This window comes from Rhinoderma darwinii, chromosome 3 (genome assembly GCF_050947455.1).
Source record: "Rhinoderma darwinii isolate aRhiDar2 chromosome 3, aRhiDar2.hap1, whole genome shotgun sequence".
Taxonomy (NCBI): Eukaryota; Metazoa; Chordata; class Amphibia; order Anura; family Rhinodermatidae; genus Rhinoderma; species Rhinoderma darwinii.
The window spans coordinates 128,171,149-128,190,147 of NC_134689.1; the positions used below are offsets into that span (position 1 = coordinate 128,171,149).

General features: G+C 42.6%; 1 protein-coding gene across 1 annotated transcript in view; it reads left to right on the plus strand.

Annotated features, from left to right (window-relative positions):
• Positions 1 to 18,163, plus strand: part of LOC142751096 (sodium-coupled monocarboxylate transporter 1-like) — a 38,009-nt gene extending 19,846 nt beyond the window's left edge. Inside the window, exons 9-15 of the mRNA XM_075860074.1 lie at positions 5,443 to 5,552; positions 6,968 to 7,035; positions 11,305 to 11,391; positions 12,909 to 13,117; positions 13,300 to 13,403; positions 17,138 to 17,226; positions 18,062 to 18,163. Coding sequence (XP_075716189.1) covers positions 5,443 to 5,552; positions 6,968 to 7,035; positions 11,305 to 11,391; positions 12,909 to 13,117; positions 13,300 to 13,403; positions 17,138 to 17,226; positions 18,062 to 18,163 — 769 coding nt within the window. The remainder of the gene's footprint in view (positions 1 to 5,442; positions 5,553 to 6,967; positions 7,036 to 11,304; positions 11,392 to 12,908; positions 13,118 to 13,299; positions 13,404 to 17,137; positions 17,227 to 18,061) is intronic.
• The last annotated feature ends 836 nt before the right edge of the window (positions 18,164 to 18,999 follow it).

Sequence of the window (18,999 nt, forward strand, 5' to 3'; positions counted from 1 at the left end):
ACCTGGGGGTCTTTGTTAGACCCCCCGCTGCCATGGAAACCCGACGGCGACCCGCGATTTCTTTGCGGGGGCGCCGATGGTGTGACAGAGGGAGCTCCCTCCCTCTGTCAAACACATTAGATGCCGCTGTCACTATTGACAGCGGCATTTAATGGGTTAAACTGCCGGAATCGGAGCGCGCTTCGATTCCGGCCGTTGCAGCAGGAGCCAGGCTGTGTATAACAGCCGTGCTCCTGCCGCTGATCGCGTGGGTACAGTCTCAGTACCCGCGCCATCACAGGATGGATATATCCGTCCTCCTGCGCGAACTAGCAGCTGCTGAGGACGGATATATCCGTCCTTCGGCGTTAAGAGGTTAAAGCTATAAAGAGCTAAGCAAAATATTACACTAAGGCCATTTTCACACAACCGTATTTAGGTCAGTATTTTGTATCAGTATTTGGAAGACAAAATCTGGAGTGGGTCCAAAACATTCAAGAGGTGCAAATCTTTCCATAAGGGCCTGTTCGTCAGCGTGGGGTTCCATTTGGGGTTTCTGTTCATCCATTCCGTCGGAGGAACAGATGAACGGAAAGCCGAGTAGAAACTATAGCTGCCGTTTGCGTTACCATTGGACTTAATGGTAATGCTTCCGTTGCAGTTGGTTTCAGTTTGTTTCTCTTCTGTAAAGCCCCCATACTTATTCTTTATGTTCCATTCCTGACTTAGGCTCACAAAAACGGAAGCAAAATACTGACCTAAATACTGTCGTTCGAAATTGGTCTGAGGGTGGCTTTTAGCAAAAAAACACCACTTGTTTTAAGCGTTTTTTTTTTACTTTTTTGCGGCAAAAATGAAGTCAATGGGATAATATAAATCGCACCAACATGACGCTTTTTTAGGTGCCATCTTTTTTTTATATTGTCTTGAGTTTTTGGGCTCAGTGGTGTTTTTTCTAAATTACAGCAAGGCTTTGTTTGGCGTTTTTTTTCCCAGCAGTTAGAAGTGTTTTTCTCCCATAGACATTTATAGGTTTTCTTTTCCTCTTCAAAAAATATGTCAATGTGTGTTGCAATTTTTTATGGTGTATTTTTTGGCGGGTTTTTTTTCCGGATAAATCATGTGTTGCAAAGAAAAATCTTTGCAACACATGATCTAATTACATGATTTGCAATGTGAAAAACGCCACCTAAAAGCATGCGGGTAGTAAAACACTTTTTGCAAAAAACGCCACAAAAATGTTATAATTTTACTAAAAGTCTTCAGGTTTTTTTAGATACGTTTTTTCCCCCCAAAAAATGCCACCTATAAAGTGTGTGTGAAGAAAGCTTATTTCAGCCAGTTCAAATATGTGTTTTCGGTCTGTATTCCAATGATATAAATAAAGTTGATTTATTGTATAATTAAAAGATGTACAACTTTCTAGTAGACTTTGGGGTGAATTTATTATTGAATTTGCACCACAATTCTGGTGCTGAAAAGTTGCAAATTATGGCGCATGCCACATTTGCACAAAAATGTGACTTTTTGCTATTTTAGACTTTTCTCGCCACTTTGCATAAGTGGCAAGTAAAGGTGGTGGGGTTTAGTGGCAGGGGGTGGGGACACTGTGAGTCCAACAAATTGGCGTACAATATGGCGCAAATCTACATCTGTTCATGACAGGCATAGATTTGCATTTCTGGGTAATAAGACAACCAAAGATGCACCAAATTTATGAAGAGGCGTGCGCCTTTTAATAAATTTGGTGTATCTTACTTCAATGTAGTTTGGTTTTAGTCTGGCATATGAAATGCCAGTCTAAGTAAATCTCTCCCTTTGTGCTTCAATTTCTTACCATTTTCAAACTCTGTTCTTACTGTCAGTGAATGAAAACAATTGTTTGCATTCACAGGCTGAAAACATGTTTAAAGAGGCTCTGTCACCAGCTTTTGCAACCCCTATCTGCTATTGCAGCAGATCGGCGCTGCAATGTAGATAAGAGAAACGTTTTTATTTTTAAAAAACGAGCATTTTTGGCCAAGTTATGACCATTTTTGTATTTATGCAAATGAGGCTTGCTAAAGTCCAACTGGGCGTGTTTAAAGTAAAAGTCCAAGTGGGCGTGTATTATGTGCGTACATCGGGGCGTGTTTACTACTTTTACTAGCTGGGCGCTCTGACGAGAAGTATCATCCACTTCTCTTCAGAACGTCCAGCTTCTGGCAGTGCAGACACACAGCGTGTTCTCGAGAGATCCCGCTGTGTCGTCACTCACAGGTCCTGCATCATGTCAGACGAGCGAGGACACATCGGCACCAGAGGCTACAGATGATTCTGCAGCAGCATTGGCGTTTGCAGGTAAGTCGATGTAGCTACTTACCTGCAAACGCTGATGCTGCTGCAGAATCAACTGTAGCCTCTGGTGCCAATGTGTCCTCGCTCGTCTGACACGATGCAGGACCTGGGGCAGGAAGTGAGTGACGTCACAGCGTGATCTCTTGAGAACACGGCTGTGTCTGCACTGCCAGAAGCTGGGCGTTGTGAAGAGAAGTGGATGATACTTCTATTCACAACGCCCAGCTAGTAAAAGAAGTAAAAACGCCCCGATGTACACACATAATACACGCCCAGTTGTACTTTTCCTGTAAACATGCCCAGTTGTACTTTTGCAAGCCTCATTTGCATATATACAAAAATGGTCATAACTTGGCCAAAAATGCTCGTTTTAAAAAAAATAAAAACGTTACTGTAATCTACATTGCAGCGCCTATCTGCTGCAATAGCAGATAGGGGTTGCAAAATCTGGTGACAGAGCCTCTTTAAGTGATACAGGTGCATAGCAAGTTGCAAGAGATAACTTAATGAGCTGTGCATCTGGATATAATCAAAACTAGATGCAAGCAAGAATCTTACCATCTACTTACAGCAAGCAGCAATCTTGAATATTGTGGCCCAATATTAGTATATTAGAAAATTACCCTAAATCATACAATAATTACACTTTATTTACATAAAACGTAAAAACCACTTAACAAAAACAGGTGTGGATAAGAACAGTTGAGAAAGAGGGTTTGCAGCAAACTTTTGTACTTACGGTAGCGCCACCTTTCAACATTGAAAATGATCACAGCAGAAGGAGAGGAAAGAGACTATAGGCCCTTTTGCACGGACAAATGATCGGGCAAACGAGCGTTCATATTAACGCTCGTTCCCGTTCATTGCCCAGTGTAAACAGGGCAACTATCAGCCGATGAATAACGGAATGCTCATTCATTTGCTGATTTGCTCGTTTATGCGGCCAAAAAAATGGTTGCTAGTTGGCAGCATATCTCCCTGTGTAAACAGAGAGAGGTTCTTCTGACATAATGGAAATGTATGGGGGACGAACGATCGCAGTAATGATCGCTCGTTCACATACATAACCGATAATTGCTCCTTGTGAATGGAGCAAAGGAGCGCCGATCGACGAGCTGTCTCGTCAATCAGCGCTCGTTTCATGGCCCATATAAGGCTCTGTAAAAGGACCTTGTTTGTTGTCTCAGTGAACCGTATCTCTGCCAATAATTTTATAGAAAACAACCTAGTATGGAGGGTTGAGAGACTCTCCTCACTCTTTTTTCTCTCTTTTTGCCCAAGAGAGGCTGTTACTAACTTTATTAAACTAATTTGAAGTGTTTCTAGTATATAAAATATTTTATTTTTCATCTTTTTTTTCTTCTTCTCTGTGCCTCTCTTTTGCTGCTGCTAATCGGTGCTGCTGGAGCAGGAGCTCTAAGCAAAATATGTCTCCTTCCCCCTCTGGCAGCTGGGAATATAGTCCCTTGTTACATTCCCTGCAGATAAACTACTTGGGATCCAGGGTAGTGAAGATACATACTGTGTGAAATTTACAGTATGCACTCCCTTAGCAACCACTGAAAATGTAATGAAATAAAATCATGTAAATTGAGTTTGGGCATGTGCAGGATTCATATCTGCTGTCAGGATGTAGAGATTTATAGTCCTAACAAGCTGATAAGAAGTAGTTTCCTCAAGTATACTGCCATGCTACTGCAGAGGCTCTGCTACTTCCCTGACAAGCAGGGTAGAAATCTATTTCTATTGGCTACTCTGCAGTGAACGGACGATCACTATGCAGAGACCTGGCTGTGGAGAAAGTGGCTGAGCATGCGTGTCCACCAGTACTCAGCTCATCTTGTGAACGTGTACATTGCTATACACTTTAAACACCAGGTGGCACCATAGTATGTAAATGTCATAACTCTTCGCTAGATCGTTTTTTTTTAAAACATGTTTGTAGCTAACATTGTCCAGTTTTTCATGATCTATAAAATAATATAATATTTAATGGTGGGACAATCCTTTTAAGACCAGACAATAATTTTTTTCTATAAAAAACACAAGTAGTTTGAATTGTGTTTTTTAATGTATTTTAAAAAAAAAATTGTAACATGTTGTACAAATGTTATTCCAGGTGTTTTTGCAGTAATATTAAAAATCCTATGTAGTAAAACACCTGAAAAGACACCATACATTCAGCATGCTGCGTTTTGAAACACCATTTACCCCATGACCCCAAAAACGTCACTAGAACGGCACAAACCAAAACACTGTGTATGAAGACATTTTAGTATTTTACTATAGACTTTCAACTAAAATCTGACAGATGTTATTTAGCCCCCTTTAAAAAACAAAGCCCCCAAGAGCACTGCAGAAATCAAATAAAATGCTGCAAAACTATTTGTTTGCAACCAGCCTAAGGGCAAATATCCCTGTGTCATTCACCTCCCCTTCAGGCGCTACAATAAATAAAATATATTGTATCAATTTCACCTAAAGTGCTCCTATCCTAATGTTTTGACATATGAACAAGAACAATAAGGGCATGTTAACACTGTAGCTGTTGTGCCAATTCCATTGCAGAGATCTAAACGAAATTCCACAACACCGTACAATGCTTTAAAGGCTATGTACAATCAGTGTGATTGGTGCAACTTTTAAAACTTTTTATTAAAAATTACTTTTACTTTTTGAGATACAGCTGCTTTGTATACTGTATACAGAGAAATTGTATCTAGAACTACAACCCCTATCCACCAGGTCAGCGGCACTGACAGGTTCAGTGACAGCGGGTCCTGCGGGTTTCTGACACACCGGATCGAGCTGCTATCCATCACGTCTAAGTTCATAACTTAGATCGATCAGAGACATGGAGGACCCGTTGTCACTGAACCCATCAGTCCCGCGGTCTTAGTGCACGATACAGCTGCTCTATATACAAAATACAAAGCAACTGTATCTCAAAAAGTAAAAATAATTTTTAATAAAAAGTATTTTGAAAGTTGCACCAATCATACTGATAGACTTTTTTTTTTATAAAAAAAAAAAGAAACAATTTCAAAGGTGTACATAGCCTTTAAAGTAGGATACCATAAAAGATCATCGCCCAGTAATGCTTATGTTAATGTTCACTCTCTTTAGCACAGTGTCATCAAGTATCAATGCGCTGGCTGCAGTAACTGTAGAAGATCTGATAAAACCGTACACCAATCTCTCCGAAAGAAAGCTGTCATGGCTGTCAAAAGGAATGAGTGAGTTTCTGCATTAAACAGTTTTATCGTATAGAGGATTTCCTTCAAATCTATGGGTTGTATCATATAACTGAATGTCTGTGGCAAATCCCTTTTCTGTAGCACTTTACTTTGTAAGTAAATTTAGACAAGTAGAAATCTATCTCATTGGAAGGCAATGGTCTATTTTGTTTAATTATTTATAGATTATTTTGTATTTCAGATGCTTTAGTCATTTTGTGTATGACTCCTGCTTCATCTGATTATAAACCACTGCAGAACACAGTGGCCTTATGTAAACATAGGATACTATATAGCATGTACAGCAAACTTGTTTTTCTAAAGATGTTAATAAAGATAAATTAATTCCCAGTGTTTGGAGCTTATTTTTTTTTTCATATACAGAGCTCCAAATCCCCTGCATAGAGATGATAATATCCTGGCGACCTGCAGTCACCACTAGAGGGAGCTTTTGAACTCAATAATAAGAGTACGATATCGAATGGTTTATCCCCTGAAAGCAAACATTCAGGAAGCCCTTAAGCTCCCCCTAGTGGCAGTTATGTCTATACTGGGGTGTAATTTCTATTGGTTTCACTCTAAGGCCTCATGCACACAAACGTGTTTTTGCGGCCACAATTCACCCACAAATCTGCAGGTGAATTGCGGTCCCATTAATTTCTATGGGCCCATGCACATGACCGTGGTTTCCATGGTCCGTGCATTGCCCAGGAGCTTCTATTGGCTAATTTGGGTCATGTCATATGGAGGAAGCCAGTGGTCTCCTATTTTCTTTTGTGAATATGTTGAAAACAGTAGGTCCTAGAGAGCTGAAACCTGATCTAAACCTTCAGAAGCGGGTGATTTACTTATGGGACAAATTTGGTGCAGATTGGTCCAGTCACTTGGCCGTGCATAGAGAGCAAATATCAGACCACAGACAACAGAAATGTATTTTTATATATATATATATATATAGCGAGAGAGATGTGTAAGAATAAGAAGACTATAACCCTTATAACACATTTTTATTTTGCTTATTATAAAAAATAAAAACATTATTAGTAGAGGGGTAAATCACATAGTATGTATAGAATGTTGCAGAATTGCATATTTTTTGTATCGCAAAGAACATTCTCAGTTGTCAATAATTGTGCCTTGGGATTTAAGCCCCCCCTCCCACGATTGGAATCGCACGTGTCGTTTTTGTAGAGGTTATTGAGCCAAACACAGGAATAGATCCATCAGAAAATAAATGTATGAAGGAAAGACTGATATGTAACCTCTCTTTTGTATGCACTCCTGTGTTTAGTTAAAAAAACAAACTGCCACAAAAAAACTGCATGTGTGAATCCTGCCTAAACGACTTGGGTGTATTAGTGAAATATTCCTTGACTTTCTGACCTTGCTCAGGTTTGTTCCTATGTTTTCTCTAGGTGCATTTTATGGAGTACTGTGTATAGGAATGTCAGTAATTGCATCTTACATGGGAAGTGTGATCCAGGTAAAATACCCAAAATGCATGTGTTATTTTAAAGGATTATGAATTTTAAATATATTTTTTAATATGGGAAACATTGTTGGCTCATTTACATTTAGGTAGAATAATTTTCTGCAAACAAACTGACTTGAAAGAGCATTCTTAACCACATGGATTCCACCACCTTAGGCATTGTTCACACAGTGTATGTTTGCAGAATATTTTAAATTTATTTTTTAAGCCAAAACTAGGGCCGGAATCTAAGCAGAAGAAATACATATAGCAAACCCTTATACGTCTGCTCTCCTTGATAGAATTCTGGTTTTGGCTTAAAAAATGCATCCAAGTTCAAGTGTGCAATTTCGTGGGTGGCTATTGCACAGCATAAAAAACTCATGCGATGTTTGAATTGAGCCTTGCAGTTATCCTCAAGGAGAAGGGGTGATGAATATATGTGATTTCTCCTCCACAACAATCAGGGTCATATATGTATAGTGCTTTTGTATTACACAATGTGAACATATAGATATGATGTATGATGATTGAGCTTGGGGAAAATGCCCTTCACATACTCATGATAATTTTTAGACCACAGAACGTTTGTCATTGGTTTGAAAATTTGCTACATTAAATGCGACTTTAGTTCTTTAATTTTATTTAAAACACTTCTCAATAAAGCACTGACTTTCGCTGTAATTAATAGGTATAAACCACTCTACGTAAAGCGGTATTCCCATCTTAGACATTTATCGCATATCTACAGGATATGCTATAAATGTCTTTTGGATGCGGGTCCCACCTCTAGGACCCACACCTATCTCCCAAACGGAGGTCCCCTGTCCCGTCTGATGAGTTTCCAATTTATCAGACATTTATGGTGTATCCAGTGGCATAACTACCGCTATAGCAGCCATAGCAGCTGCTATGGGGCCCGCGGCATGAGGGGGCCTGTGTCGCCCGCCTGCACGGGCCCCCACCATGGCCGGAGGCTCCGCTAGCAGCCGCTATGGCTGCTACAGCGGGACGCCACTGAACACCACGGCAGAGCAGGGAGATATCTCCCCGCTCTGCCATTAAACAAAAGACATGTATCCCCTATCCCCAGGATAGGGGATACATGTGTGATCGCTGGCATTGATAGGTAAAGTCCCCTGAAGTTCTCCATCACAAACCTCGGACTTCTGGGGTCTGTGTCGGCAGCTCCGTAGAAATGAATGGAGCGCCGATCGCGCTTGTGCACATGCGTGACCAGCGCTCCTTTCATTTTTATTGAGCTGTGCAGACGCCGGAAGTCAGAGGTTAGTCATGGAGAACTTGGGGGACTTTCAGTCCCCCGTTCTCCCTATCAATGCCAGTGATCGCACATGTATCCCCTGTCCTGTGGATAGGGGATACATGTCTTCTGTCTTTTCACACTGTAGGTCGCATTTTTTTGGGGGGTTGGGGACGCTGTATGGCGTTCCCTACAGGGGGGGGGGCTGTATGGCGTTCCCTACAGGGGGGGGGCTGTATAGCGTTGCCTACGGGGGGGCTGTATGGCGTTCCCTATGGGGGGGCTGTATAGCGTTCCCCACAGGGGGGGCTGTATAGCGTTCCCTACAGGGGGGGGCTGTATGGCGTTCCCTACAGGGGGGGCTGTATTGCGTTCCCTACAGGGGGGGCTGTATTGCGTTCCCTACAGGGGGGATGTATGGCGTTCCCAACAGGGGGGGCTGTATGGCGTTCCCTACAGGGGGGGGCTGTATGGCGTTCCCTACAGGGGGGGGCTGTATGGCGTTCCCTACAGGGGGGGCTGTATAGAGTTCCCTACAGGGGGGTGGCTGTATGGCGTTCCCTACAGGGGGGGGCTGTATGGCGTTCCCTACAGGGGGGGGCTGTATGGCGTTCCCTACAGGGGGGGGCTGTATGGTGTTCCCTACAGGGGGGGCTGTATAGCGTTCCCTACAGGGGGGGGCTGTATGGCATTCCCTACAGGGGGGGCTGTAAGGCGTTCCCTACAGGGGGGGGCTGTATGGCGTTCCCTACAGGGGGGCTGTATGGCGTTCCCTACGGGGGGCTGTATGGCGTTCCCTACAGGGGGGGCTGTATGGCGTTCCCTACAGGGGGGGGGCTGTATGGCGTTCCCTACGGGGGGGCTGTATTGCGTTCCCTACAGGGGGGGCTGTATGGTGTTCCCTACAGGGGGGGCTGTATGGCGTTCCTTACAGGGGGGGCTGTATGGCGTTCCCTACAGACCTCCCTGTAGGGAACGCCATACAGACCCCCCTGTAGGGAACGCCATACAGACCCCCTGTAGATAACGCCATACAGACCCCCTGTAGATAACGCCATACAGACCCCCTGTAGATAACGCCATACAGACCCCCTGTAGATAACGCCATACAGTCCCCCCTGTAGATAACGCCATACAGTCCCCCCTGTAGATAACGCCATACAGTCCCCCCTGTAGATAACGCCATACAGCCCCCTCTGTAGAGAACGCCATACAGCCCCCCCTGTGGATAGCGCCATACAGCCCCCCTGTAGATAACGCCATACAGCCCCCCTGTAGCTAGCGCCATACAGCCCCCTCTGTAGATAACGCCATACAGTCCCCCTGTGGATAGCGCCATACAGCCCCCCTGTGGATAGTGCCATACAGCCCCCCTGTAGATAGCGCCATACAGCCCCCTCTGTAGATAACGCCATACAGCCCCCTCTGTAGATAACGCCATACAGCCCCCTCTGTAGATAGCGCCATACAGCCCCCTCTGTAGATAGCACCATACAGCCCCCTCTGTAGATAACGCCATACAGCCCCCTCTGTAGATAGCGCCATACAGCCCCCTCTGTAGATAGCGCCATACAGCCCCCTCTGTAGATAGCGCCATACAGCCCCCTCTGTAGATAGCGCCATACAGCCCCCTCTGTAGATAGTGCCATACAGCCCCCTCTGTAGATAGCGCCATACAGCCCCCTCTGTAGATAGCGCCATACAGCCCCCTCTGTAGATGGCGTCATACAGCCCACCTGTAGATAATGCCATACAGCCCCCTTTGTAGATATCTACAGAGGGGGCTGTATGGCGCCATCCACAGAGGGGGCTGTATGGCGCCATCTACAGAGCGGGCTGTATGGCGCTATCTACAGAGGGGGCTGTATGGCGCTATCTACAGGGGGGGCTGTAAAAAAGGCACTATCTACAAGGTGCGGGGTTGTGTGACACCCAGGGGAGGGGGGGCCCCAGTCAAAAGTTTGCTATGGGGCCCAGTCTTTCCTAGTTACGCCCCTGGGTGTATCCTGTGAATATGGCATAAATGTCTAATATTGGAATAACCCTTTAATGCATTAATAAGTATGTAGAAATAAGCATTTGTTTTATCCGTGGGGAAGCACTGTCCACAGTAAATATTAATCTCTATATCCAGCTTCAGGAAACAACACCTGTATTTATACATTTAAATAGTTGCCAGCTCTGTAAGTTATTTAAGGCCATGGTCACACACTTTGAGTAATATATGTTTCGTTCAGGATTGCATCCAACAAGGAAGAGAGGCATAAATGAAAACTTTATAAAGCTATTCCCTGTTGGATCTGATCCTAACTTTGTAAAAATAAAAATTGACTGGTGATAAATACAACAAAATCACATTGTCTTCAAACATAATTCATTTTTTTTACATTTTGTAAGTACCATGTTCCCTGTACCAATAGCCCGTTACGTTACATCCCATCAGCAGGATCGGGCTGTCACACTGACACCCAGACCCTGACATGGAAGGGAATTAATCAGTTCTGCTGATGTTCCCTGCTAACCTCAGCCCGTGTTTTAAATTAAAAAAGAATTAAATTACTAAATTTTTATTAATACATATAGTAAAATGTAAAAACAAAAATAAGAAAGACCCCCCCCAAGCAATTGCACACCTCTCCGATCCCACGTTCATCAACATTAGACATTCTGCGCGACAGACGCATGGATGTCAGGTAGTAATACGTTCATATCACAAAGTATGTATGTTACGCCAAACATACAATAATTACCTCCAGGCACCCTGTCCGTACTTAGATATTTACCATCCATTTGCAGATACTGCGCCTAAAGCTAATACTAAAAAGGAAATACAAAATGGGGTCTTTGTGCTCGATGTTATAGCTATGTCATACATTACATTTTATTTTTTAAGGTAAATATTATTAAACATAATAAATCGAGGAAAACATTTTTTTCTGCAATTTTTTATATTAAGTTCATCAGTATTATAATGAAACCACAGCAATACGTGCAATTACAATTTTCTTTGTAATCTTCAGGCTGCATTGTCTATATTTGCTATGGTTGGAGGTCCACTTCTTGGATTGTTTTCCCTAGGAATGTTTTTACCCTTCAGCAATCCATTGGTGAGTAAACTTTATACACCACATGCTTATAAGTAATACAAATAAAATTAATCTGTAATGACTTTACCAGCAGCTAATGATGATACAAAAATGTAGAGATTGAAATCAAAAGGTAGGGGTCAGCCCTGGGGAATATTAGCTGCTCTTTAGTAGAATCACTGCTACTAGTAGCGTGTTATGGGTTATGTAGCAGGACAACCAGAGCGGTCCTAAACCAGGGCAAGGGATCTCAACTCCGCTGGAGTTCCCACCTAGGTCGGGCTGCGTCAATCTGACTGCAGGCTCCGCATCCTGCACAAACTGTGCCATCATGGGCCGCTGGGGGGCTACCCTCTAATACATAGCTTAACCTGCTAGTATATGATATCTCCAGGGTGCACAAGTCACTTTGTATGGAAATGCTCTGCACCTCTGTGGGTCACCGTGACAGCTACAACACTACCTCACGGACTCTGAATCTCACGGCCATGTACGTGCAACGTACACATAGTGTCCTAACTGCGGGTGCCATGCCACGGAATAACACACACAAATCTAAGTTCTGATCTCTACCAGTTCCAACGGCTGGCAAGAAAGAAGTCAAAGTACAAGGAAGCAGGCTATGGTGGCCTAACTAGGCACTCAGCTTCTGGACACTTGCCCTTAGCTACTTCACTCTCTACACTCCTTATATTCAGGGCCTGTTCTTGTGTCCACCCAGTAACAAGGGGGACGGCTGTCTCATCCATGGCTTCCATGCCACCCACTCCCTCAGGGGCCCAGTCTGAGGTCCTACAGCAGATCTTAGGGCCCACGCCGCACACCCACCTCGTTTTGAGGCCTTGGACACAAGTTGGGGACTTACAGGGTCCGCCTCTCTTGAACCTAGCGCTGGCTTCTACCACCCCTCCTCTGCCTTACCGTATATCCCAATTTCCCCTACTACTTGCGTCTCAATGCTCACTGAGCATCGGTCTGCAAGGTGACGTCCTCCACTATGTCCCAACACAGGGCAGGGACACACAAAACAAGAAGAGTAAGGGGAAAGACACAGACAGCAGGGAAACCACACAAGATGGGGAAGATGTGGAGACCACAGGCAGGAACAACAGAGGCACTGAGGAATTAAATGGGCAAAGTCACCACCTTACAGGCGTACATAGAAGATAGGGGGTTCCCTAATATAGTGCTGGGTTGTGACACTCAGAGTAGATGGGCTTGTTTATTATTTTCCTCTTCACGTCTTCTCGATGACCCTTGGGTTGATTCTTTACTCCCCTTGATTGCTAACAATGCAGTTTCTCGGGAGGGAGGAGTCCTGCGCAGGAACTTGCCACCCAATAACAAAGGCGTTCTGCCTCCATGATATACCATATATGTCCTTGACTCCCACTCATAAAAGGAATCACACGTGTAGTAGAAGTACCGTATGTTAAGAAATTGCACCTAATGCAACGGTATAGTTGCTATTTAATAAAATGTTTCTACACAAACCTATGTCACACTAATCTAATTTAACCCTATATTTTCAAATTCAGGGAGCTATTGTGGGGCTGATTTGTGGGTTTTCTTTGTCATTGTGGACTGGAATAGGAGCACAGATCTATCCCCCACTGCCTGAGAATAGTAGACCTCTACCACTTTCGACTGCAGCTTGTTATTTTAATGATACAGGGAACATTACATCTGTTACGGAAACGATGATAACAACGTTTGTCACATCAGCACAAGCCGAAGCCAGTGAGAGGTGAGACACTTACTTTAGTTTCATGGATTTGGTTTGGTTTTTGTAATTCCCTTTATTATAAATGACTTTGCATCTATGAAAGAAATTGCTGAAGTATTACACAATACAATTGTGTCCATTGAATATTAATTATACAGTATATTATGTTAATCGCCTGTGCCCACTTTCTTGTATCTTTTCAGGCCACTGCTGGCTGATTATTGGTATTCTTTATCGTACTTATACCTCAGCATTCTGGGAACCCTTGTCACTATAGTTGTTGGCATAATTGTTAGTCTTCTGTCAGGTATGTATTAAACTGGTCAATTTTAGTATTTAGTAAAATTCAGATACTGAATACCAGGTAAAACACATACAAAATTAAACTTACAACAGTGTTAAGCTAGCCATATGTATATGATATGTCAGCGAATTGATCATCCCCATTTCCCGGTAACCGTGCATGTTATTTTAACAAAGGAGGTAGAGATAAGCCAAACACCTCTACCAGTACTTCTCTCTAGGTGAAACATAATAGTCTGACAGAAAAACATCCATTCTGGGTGATTTATGTTTTTTTCCTGACATTAGGGAAACATTTAAAAGCCCAATAAATATTAGATTTGCAGGAACCACCATCACAGACAATATGGCCACTTTTAAGGGGTTGTCCAGTACCTAAAAATTGATGGCCTAGCCTCAGTAAAGGTCATCAATATCAGATCGGTCGGGGTCCTACTCCCGGGAAAACCGCTGATTAGTTATTTTGAAGGGGCCACAGTGCTCGTACAAGCGCTGCTTCCCTTTCATGCCTTATCTGCTCGTACTGTGAATAGTCGACACACTTGTAGTGGCAGTTCACAGTATTACAGCCTTCTCCCATTTACTTAAATGGGAGAAGACTGTAATACTATCGGCCACCGCTAGAAATGTGTGGTGATCCACAGTACGAGTAGTTAAGGGATGAAGGGGAAGCACCGCTCAAACGAGCGCTGTGGCCCCTTCAAAACTGCTGATCGGTGGGGGACCGGGGAATTGGACCCTAACCGATCAGATATTGATGGCCTATCCTGAGAAGAGGCCTCCAATTTTTAGGGACTGGACGACCCCTTTAACCTTCTGATGTTTCCTTTTTTATTCACTGCTTTTGATAACTAAAACATGGAAATGTGCTCCAATAATAAAAAAATGTTTTAGAAATACTTAAAAGGGTTATCCGGAAGTTTTCTAATTTTGCAGGAGGGCACGGTAGGGTATAAAATAATAAACTAAAAGGTACTCAGCCTTTCTCTGACTCCCTGTTGTACAACGCTCAGGTCCCGGAAGCTCCGCCTGCAGTCACGTGCCGTTCATCGGTCTCATGCCACTGCAGCCAATCACTGGCCTCAGCGGTCCCATGCCATTCATGACAGCATCACTGCTGAGGAAAGCGATCGGATGCAGCAGTACATGACCAATGAACAACATGTGACCACAGCCGGAGCTTCTGGCACCAAATCGGTGGAGAAGGAGATGTCAGTGTTGGAGTGGGGGGCGTTTCAAAGGGTGAGAACCTGTTAGATTTTTATTTTATATTCTCCCAAGCAAAATTTAAAAACTCTTGGATAACCCCATTAAGTATAATTTGTTGAGTATTAGTTCTCATTGTTACAATCATAAACTTAAACAGCATTTGGCCCAGAATTGCTCATGTGAGACAACACAAAAATTGTATCTATCTATCTATCTATCTATCTATCTATCTATCTATCTATCTATCTATCTATCTATCTATCTATCTATCTATCTATCTATCTATCTATCTATCTATCTATTCTCCTTGCTGATTTTGTAAGTTTGCCCACTGTCAAAGAAATGAACAGTCTAGAATTTTTAGGCTAGGTTAATTTTACCAGTGAGAGATAGATTATATTTAAAAAAAAAAACCAGAAAATTACATTGTCAAAATGATATATATTTATTTGCATTGTGCACAGAGAAATAAGTATTTGATCCCCTACCAACCATTAAGAGTTCAGCCTCCTCCAGACCAGTTACACGCTCCAAATCAACTTGGTGCCTGCATTAAAGACAGCTGTTTTAAATGGTCACCTGTATAAAAGACTCCTGTCCACAGACTCAATTAATCAGTCTGACTCTAACCTCTACAACATGGGCAAGACCAAAGAGCTTTCTAAGGATGTCAGGGACAAGATCATAGACCTGCACAAGGCTGGAATGGGCTACAAAACCATAAGTTAGACGCTGGGTGACAAGGAGACAACTGTTGGTGCAATAGTAAGAAAATGGAAGACATATAAAATGACTGTCAATCGACATCGATCTGGGGCTCCATGCAAAATCTCACCTCGTGGGGTATCCTTGATCCTGAGGAAGGTGAGAGCTCAGCCGAAAACTACACGGGGGAACTTGTTAATGATCTCAAGGCAGCTGGGACCACAGTCACCAAGAAAACCATTGGTAACACATTACGCCGTAATGGATTAAAATCCTGCAGTGCCCGCAAGGTCCCCCTGCTCAAGAAGGCACATGTACAGGCCCGTCTGAAGTTTGAAAATGAACATCTGGATGATTCTGAGAGTGATTGGGAGAAGGTGCTGTGGTCAGATGAGACTAAAATTGAGCTATTTGGCATTAACTCAACTCGCCGTGTTTGGAGGAAGAGAAATGCTGCCTATGACCCAAAGAACACCGTCCCCACTGTCAAGCATGGAGGTGGAAACATTATGTTTTGGGGGTGTTTCTCTGCTAAGGGCACAGGACTACTTCACCGCATCAATGAGAGAATGGATGGAGCCATGTACCGTCAAATCCTGAGTGACAACCTCCTTCCCTCCACCAGGACATTAAAAATGGCTCGTGGCTGGGTCTTCCAGCACGACAATGACTCGAAACATACAGCCAAGGCAACAAAGGAGTGGCTCAAAAAGAAGCACATTAAGGTCATGGAGTGGCCTAGCCAGTCTCCAGACCTTAATCCCATCGAAAACTTATGGAGGGAGCTGAAGATCCGAGTTGCCAAGCGACAGCCTCGAAATCTTAATGATTTACAGATGATCTGCTAAGAGGAGTGGGCCAAAATTCCATCTAACATGTGTGCAAACCTCATCATCAACTATGAAAAACGTCTGACTGCTGTGCTTGCCAACAAGGGTTTTGCCACCAAGTATTAAGTCTTGTTTGCCAAAGGGATCAAATACTTATTTCTCTGTGCACAATGCAAATAAATATATATAATTTTGACAATGTGATTTTCTGTTTTTTTTAAAATATATAATCTATCTCTCACTGGTAAAATTAACCTAGCCTACAAATTCTAGACTGTTCATGTCTTTGACAGTGGGCAAAGTTACAAAATCAGCAAGGGATCAAATACTTATTTCCTTCACTCTATCTATCTATCTATCAAAAAAATGAGCAGCAACTCCAAGGTCCAAGTGAAAAAAATGGGTACTTTATTGCCCGTGCGACGTTTCAGCTCCGTCCACTGGAGCCTTTCTCAAGGCTTGAGAAAGGCTCCAGTGGACAGAGCTGAAACGTCGCACGGGCAATAAAGTACAACATTTTTTATCTTGAACCTTGCAAGGAGCTGCTGCTCATTTTTTCAATTTGTATGTACTTGGAACTTGGTCTTTTCCTTACAGCTTGCACCCACACGCTGCCAGTGCTGCCTGACTCTATATCTGTCTGTCTGTCTGTCTGTCTCATATCTATCTGTGGGTAATTTTATATATGCTTCGATAATGCGTAATAATTTTTTACTAATTTCAATAACCGATTATAATTATGATCAACATGTATAGACCCGAATAGACTACTTTACAAATGTTCAAGAGTGTTAACATTTTTTATCATAAGGTCAGTAAACAGCAAATCGTTATATGTAAACAAGTACATTTTTGCTTAGACATACTGTAGATATTTGGTGATGGGTAATACCACAGCCTCCTGATCGTCAATATATGTTATGCTGTTATATAATAGAAGATAAAATACATTACTATGGGCAACTGCCCTAAAATATGTGCATATATGTTACAGGGGGGTGGAAACAGAACATAAATCGTGACTTTCTCTTTGGAAGACAAGATTTTGTACTTGACATGTTCTGCTGCCTTAAGACCAACAAGGTAAGCAAAAAATGAGAATAATTTTTAATGTTCATTTGAGAGATATCTACTGTGGATACAAGGGAAAGATTTACATAACTGGTGCAAACAAAAAGCGGAGTAGTGGCTCATAGCAATCAATCAGATTGCAAAAATAATATGTAAATGCCCCAATGTAGTGCTTAAGTCATACCAACATAAAGTGACCACATAACAGCTCCATAGATAATCTAATAACAGTGCTATACATGTACCATGTGCCATGTAACATGTAACATGTGCCAGAAGCAGATGGCTCCATACATTGCATAGCGGCCGTGCTGCCGAACTGCAGCACTGCCCCTATTCAATTGAATTGGAGCGGAGCTGCAGTACTGCAGCTCGACGCTATTCAGTGGCCAGATCCAACAGCTTCCGGCGTGTACGTCCAGTGCTCGGAGGCAGCCCGAGCGTCTTAACGGTGCGGGGCCCAGGTGTCGGACCCCCATAGGTCATGTACTGATGACCTATCAGGTGGATAGGTCATCAGTTGTCCGGTAGTGGACAACCCCTTTAAGTGAAAGTGTATTTTATTTTTAATTTTAACATCTGTAGGAGCTAGAGATGAGCAAATCTGTGAAAATTTGCCTTGGCTGATGGACATATTTTCTATTATGGTGTTCCTACTTTAATACTGTTCCCTATTTCAGCCTGCATTGCCTTCTACTATATAAATATAACTCCATAATAAGAAATATGCTGTTGGCAAAGCAAGTTTTCACAGATTCACTCATCTTTATGAACCATTCAATTGTCTAAAATGTTGTTTCATATAGTGATAATATATAACCAAATTTGTTGTTTCTTTATTGTATAGGCAGACAAAATTGAAGATTTAGGCTGGAAACCATATCCCAATGCAGGACACGACAACCCCACTTTCTCACAGGATGACATTAGTTTATCACAAATTACATGAGAACCAATGGTGTACAATAATGCACCTTTTTTTTTATCGGAGGACTGCCATATTTGTGTTTATTAATCATTTGCACTACACACTAGCAAGAGTTAAACTTCCTAATCCTAGGATTTGTGTAAATTAAAGAATTATTGGTTTATTTGGGGCTTGGGAACTTGGACAAGTTGTGTCTTGTATACACATAAAAATAGACAAAAGAGAATATATAAATATGAATAAGGGCCTGTTCACATCAGCGTTGGACTTCCGTTCATCAGTTTTGTTAAACCTTCTGTTGAAGGAATGGAAAGCCCAACGGAAATCATAGCTTGGAGACATGGAAAAAGGACATGACACTTTTTTTACCACAAGAGGACAAAAGCCGCCGGGGAAACCAAAAAATGCCTCTGCCTCCCATTGAAATCAATGGGGGGCAATTTTGGCAGTTTTTTGGCGCTGATTCCAATGCAGTTTCCATTTCAAAATCAGCTGAAAAACTCGGTCAGAACAGGGCCTAAGGGAGGTGTAATGCTTCAGCTTACACAGATTTTTTTAGATACTTGCAACTACAAAGCGCTGCTTCCTCTTCCTCGCTGCTTCCCCCTACTTTTGATTATAGTACACAATTTTTACTCATTTTGGACTTTCTAATTTCTACTAAGTTGCAAAAGGGTTGAGCATGGGTATTGTATAATTTAATTAATTCCTATGTCACTTCCAAATTTAGCTTAAAATCTAGAATACACTGGGAAAACAATTTAGGGGTTCTGCTGGACGACAGATGGCACAATATAGTAAAGGGGCTTTCCAGTCCCTAAAAATTGATAGCCTATCCTCAGGATCTGGCCATCAAT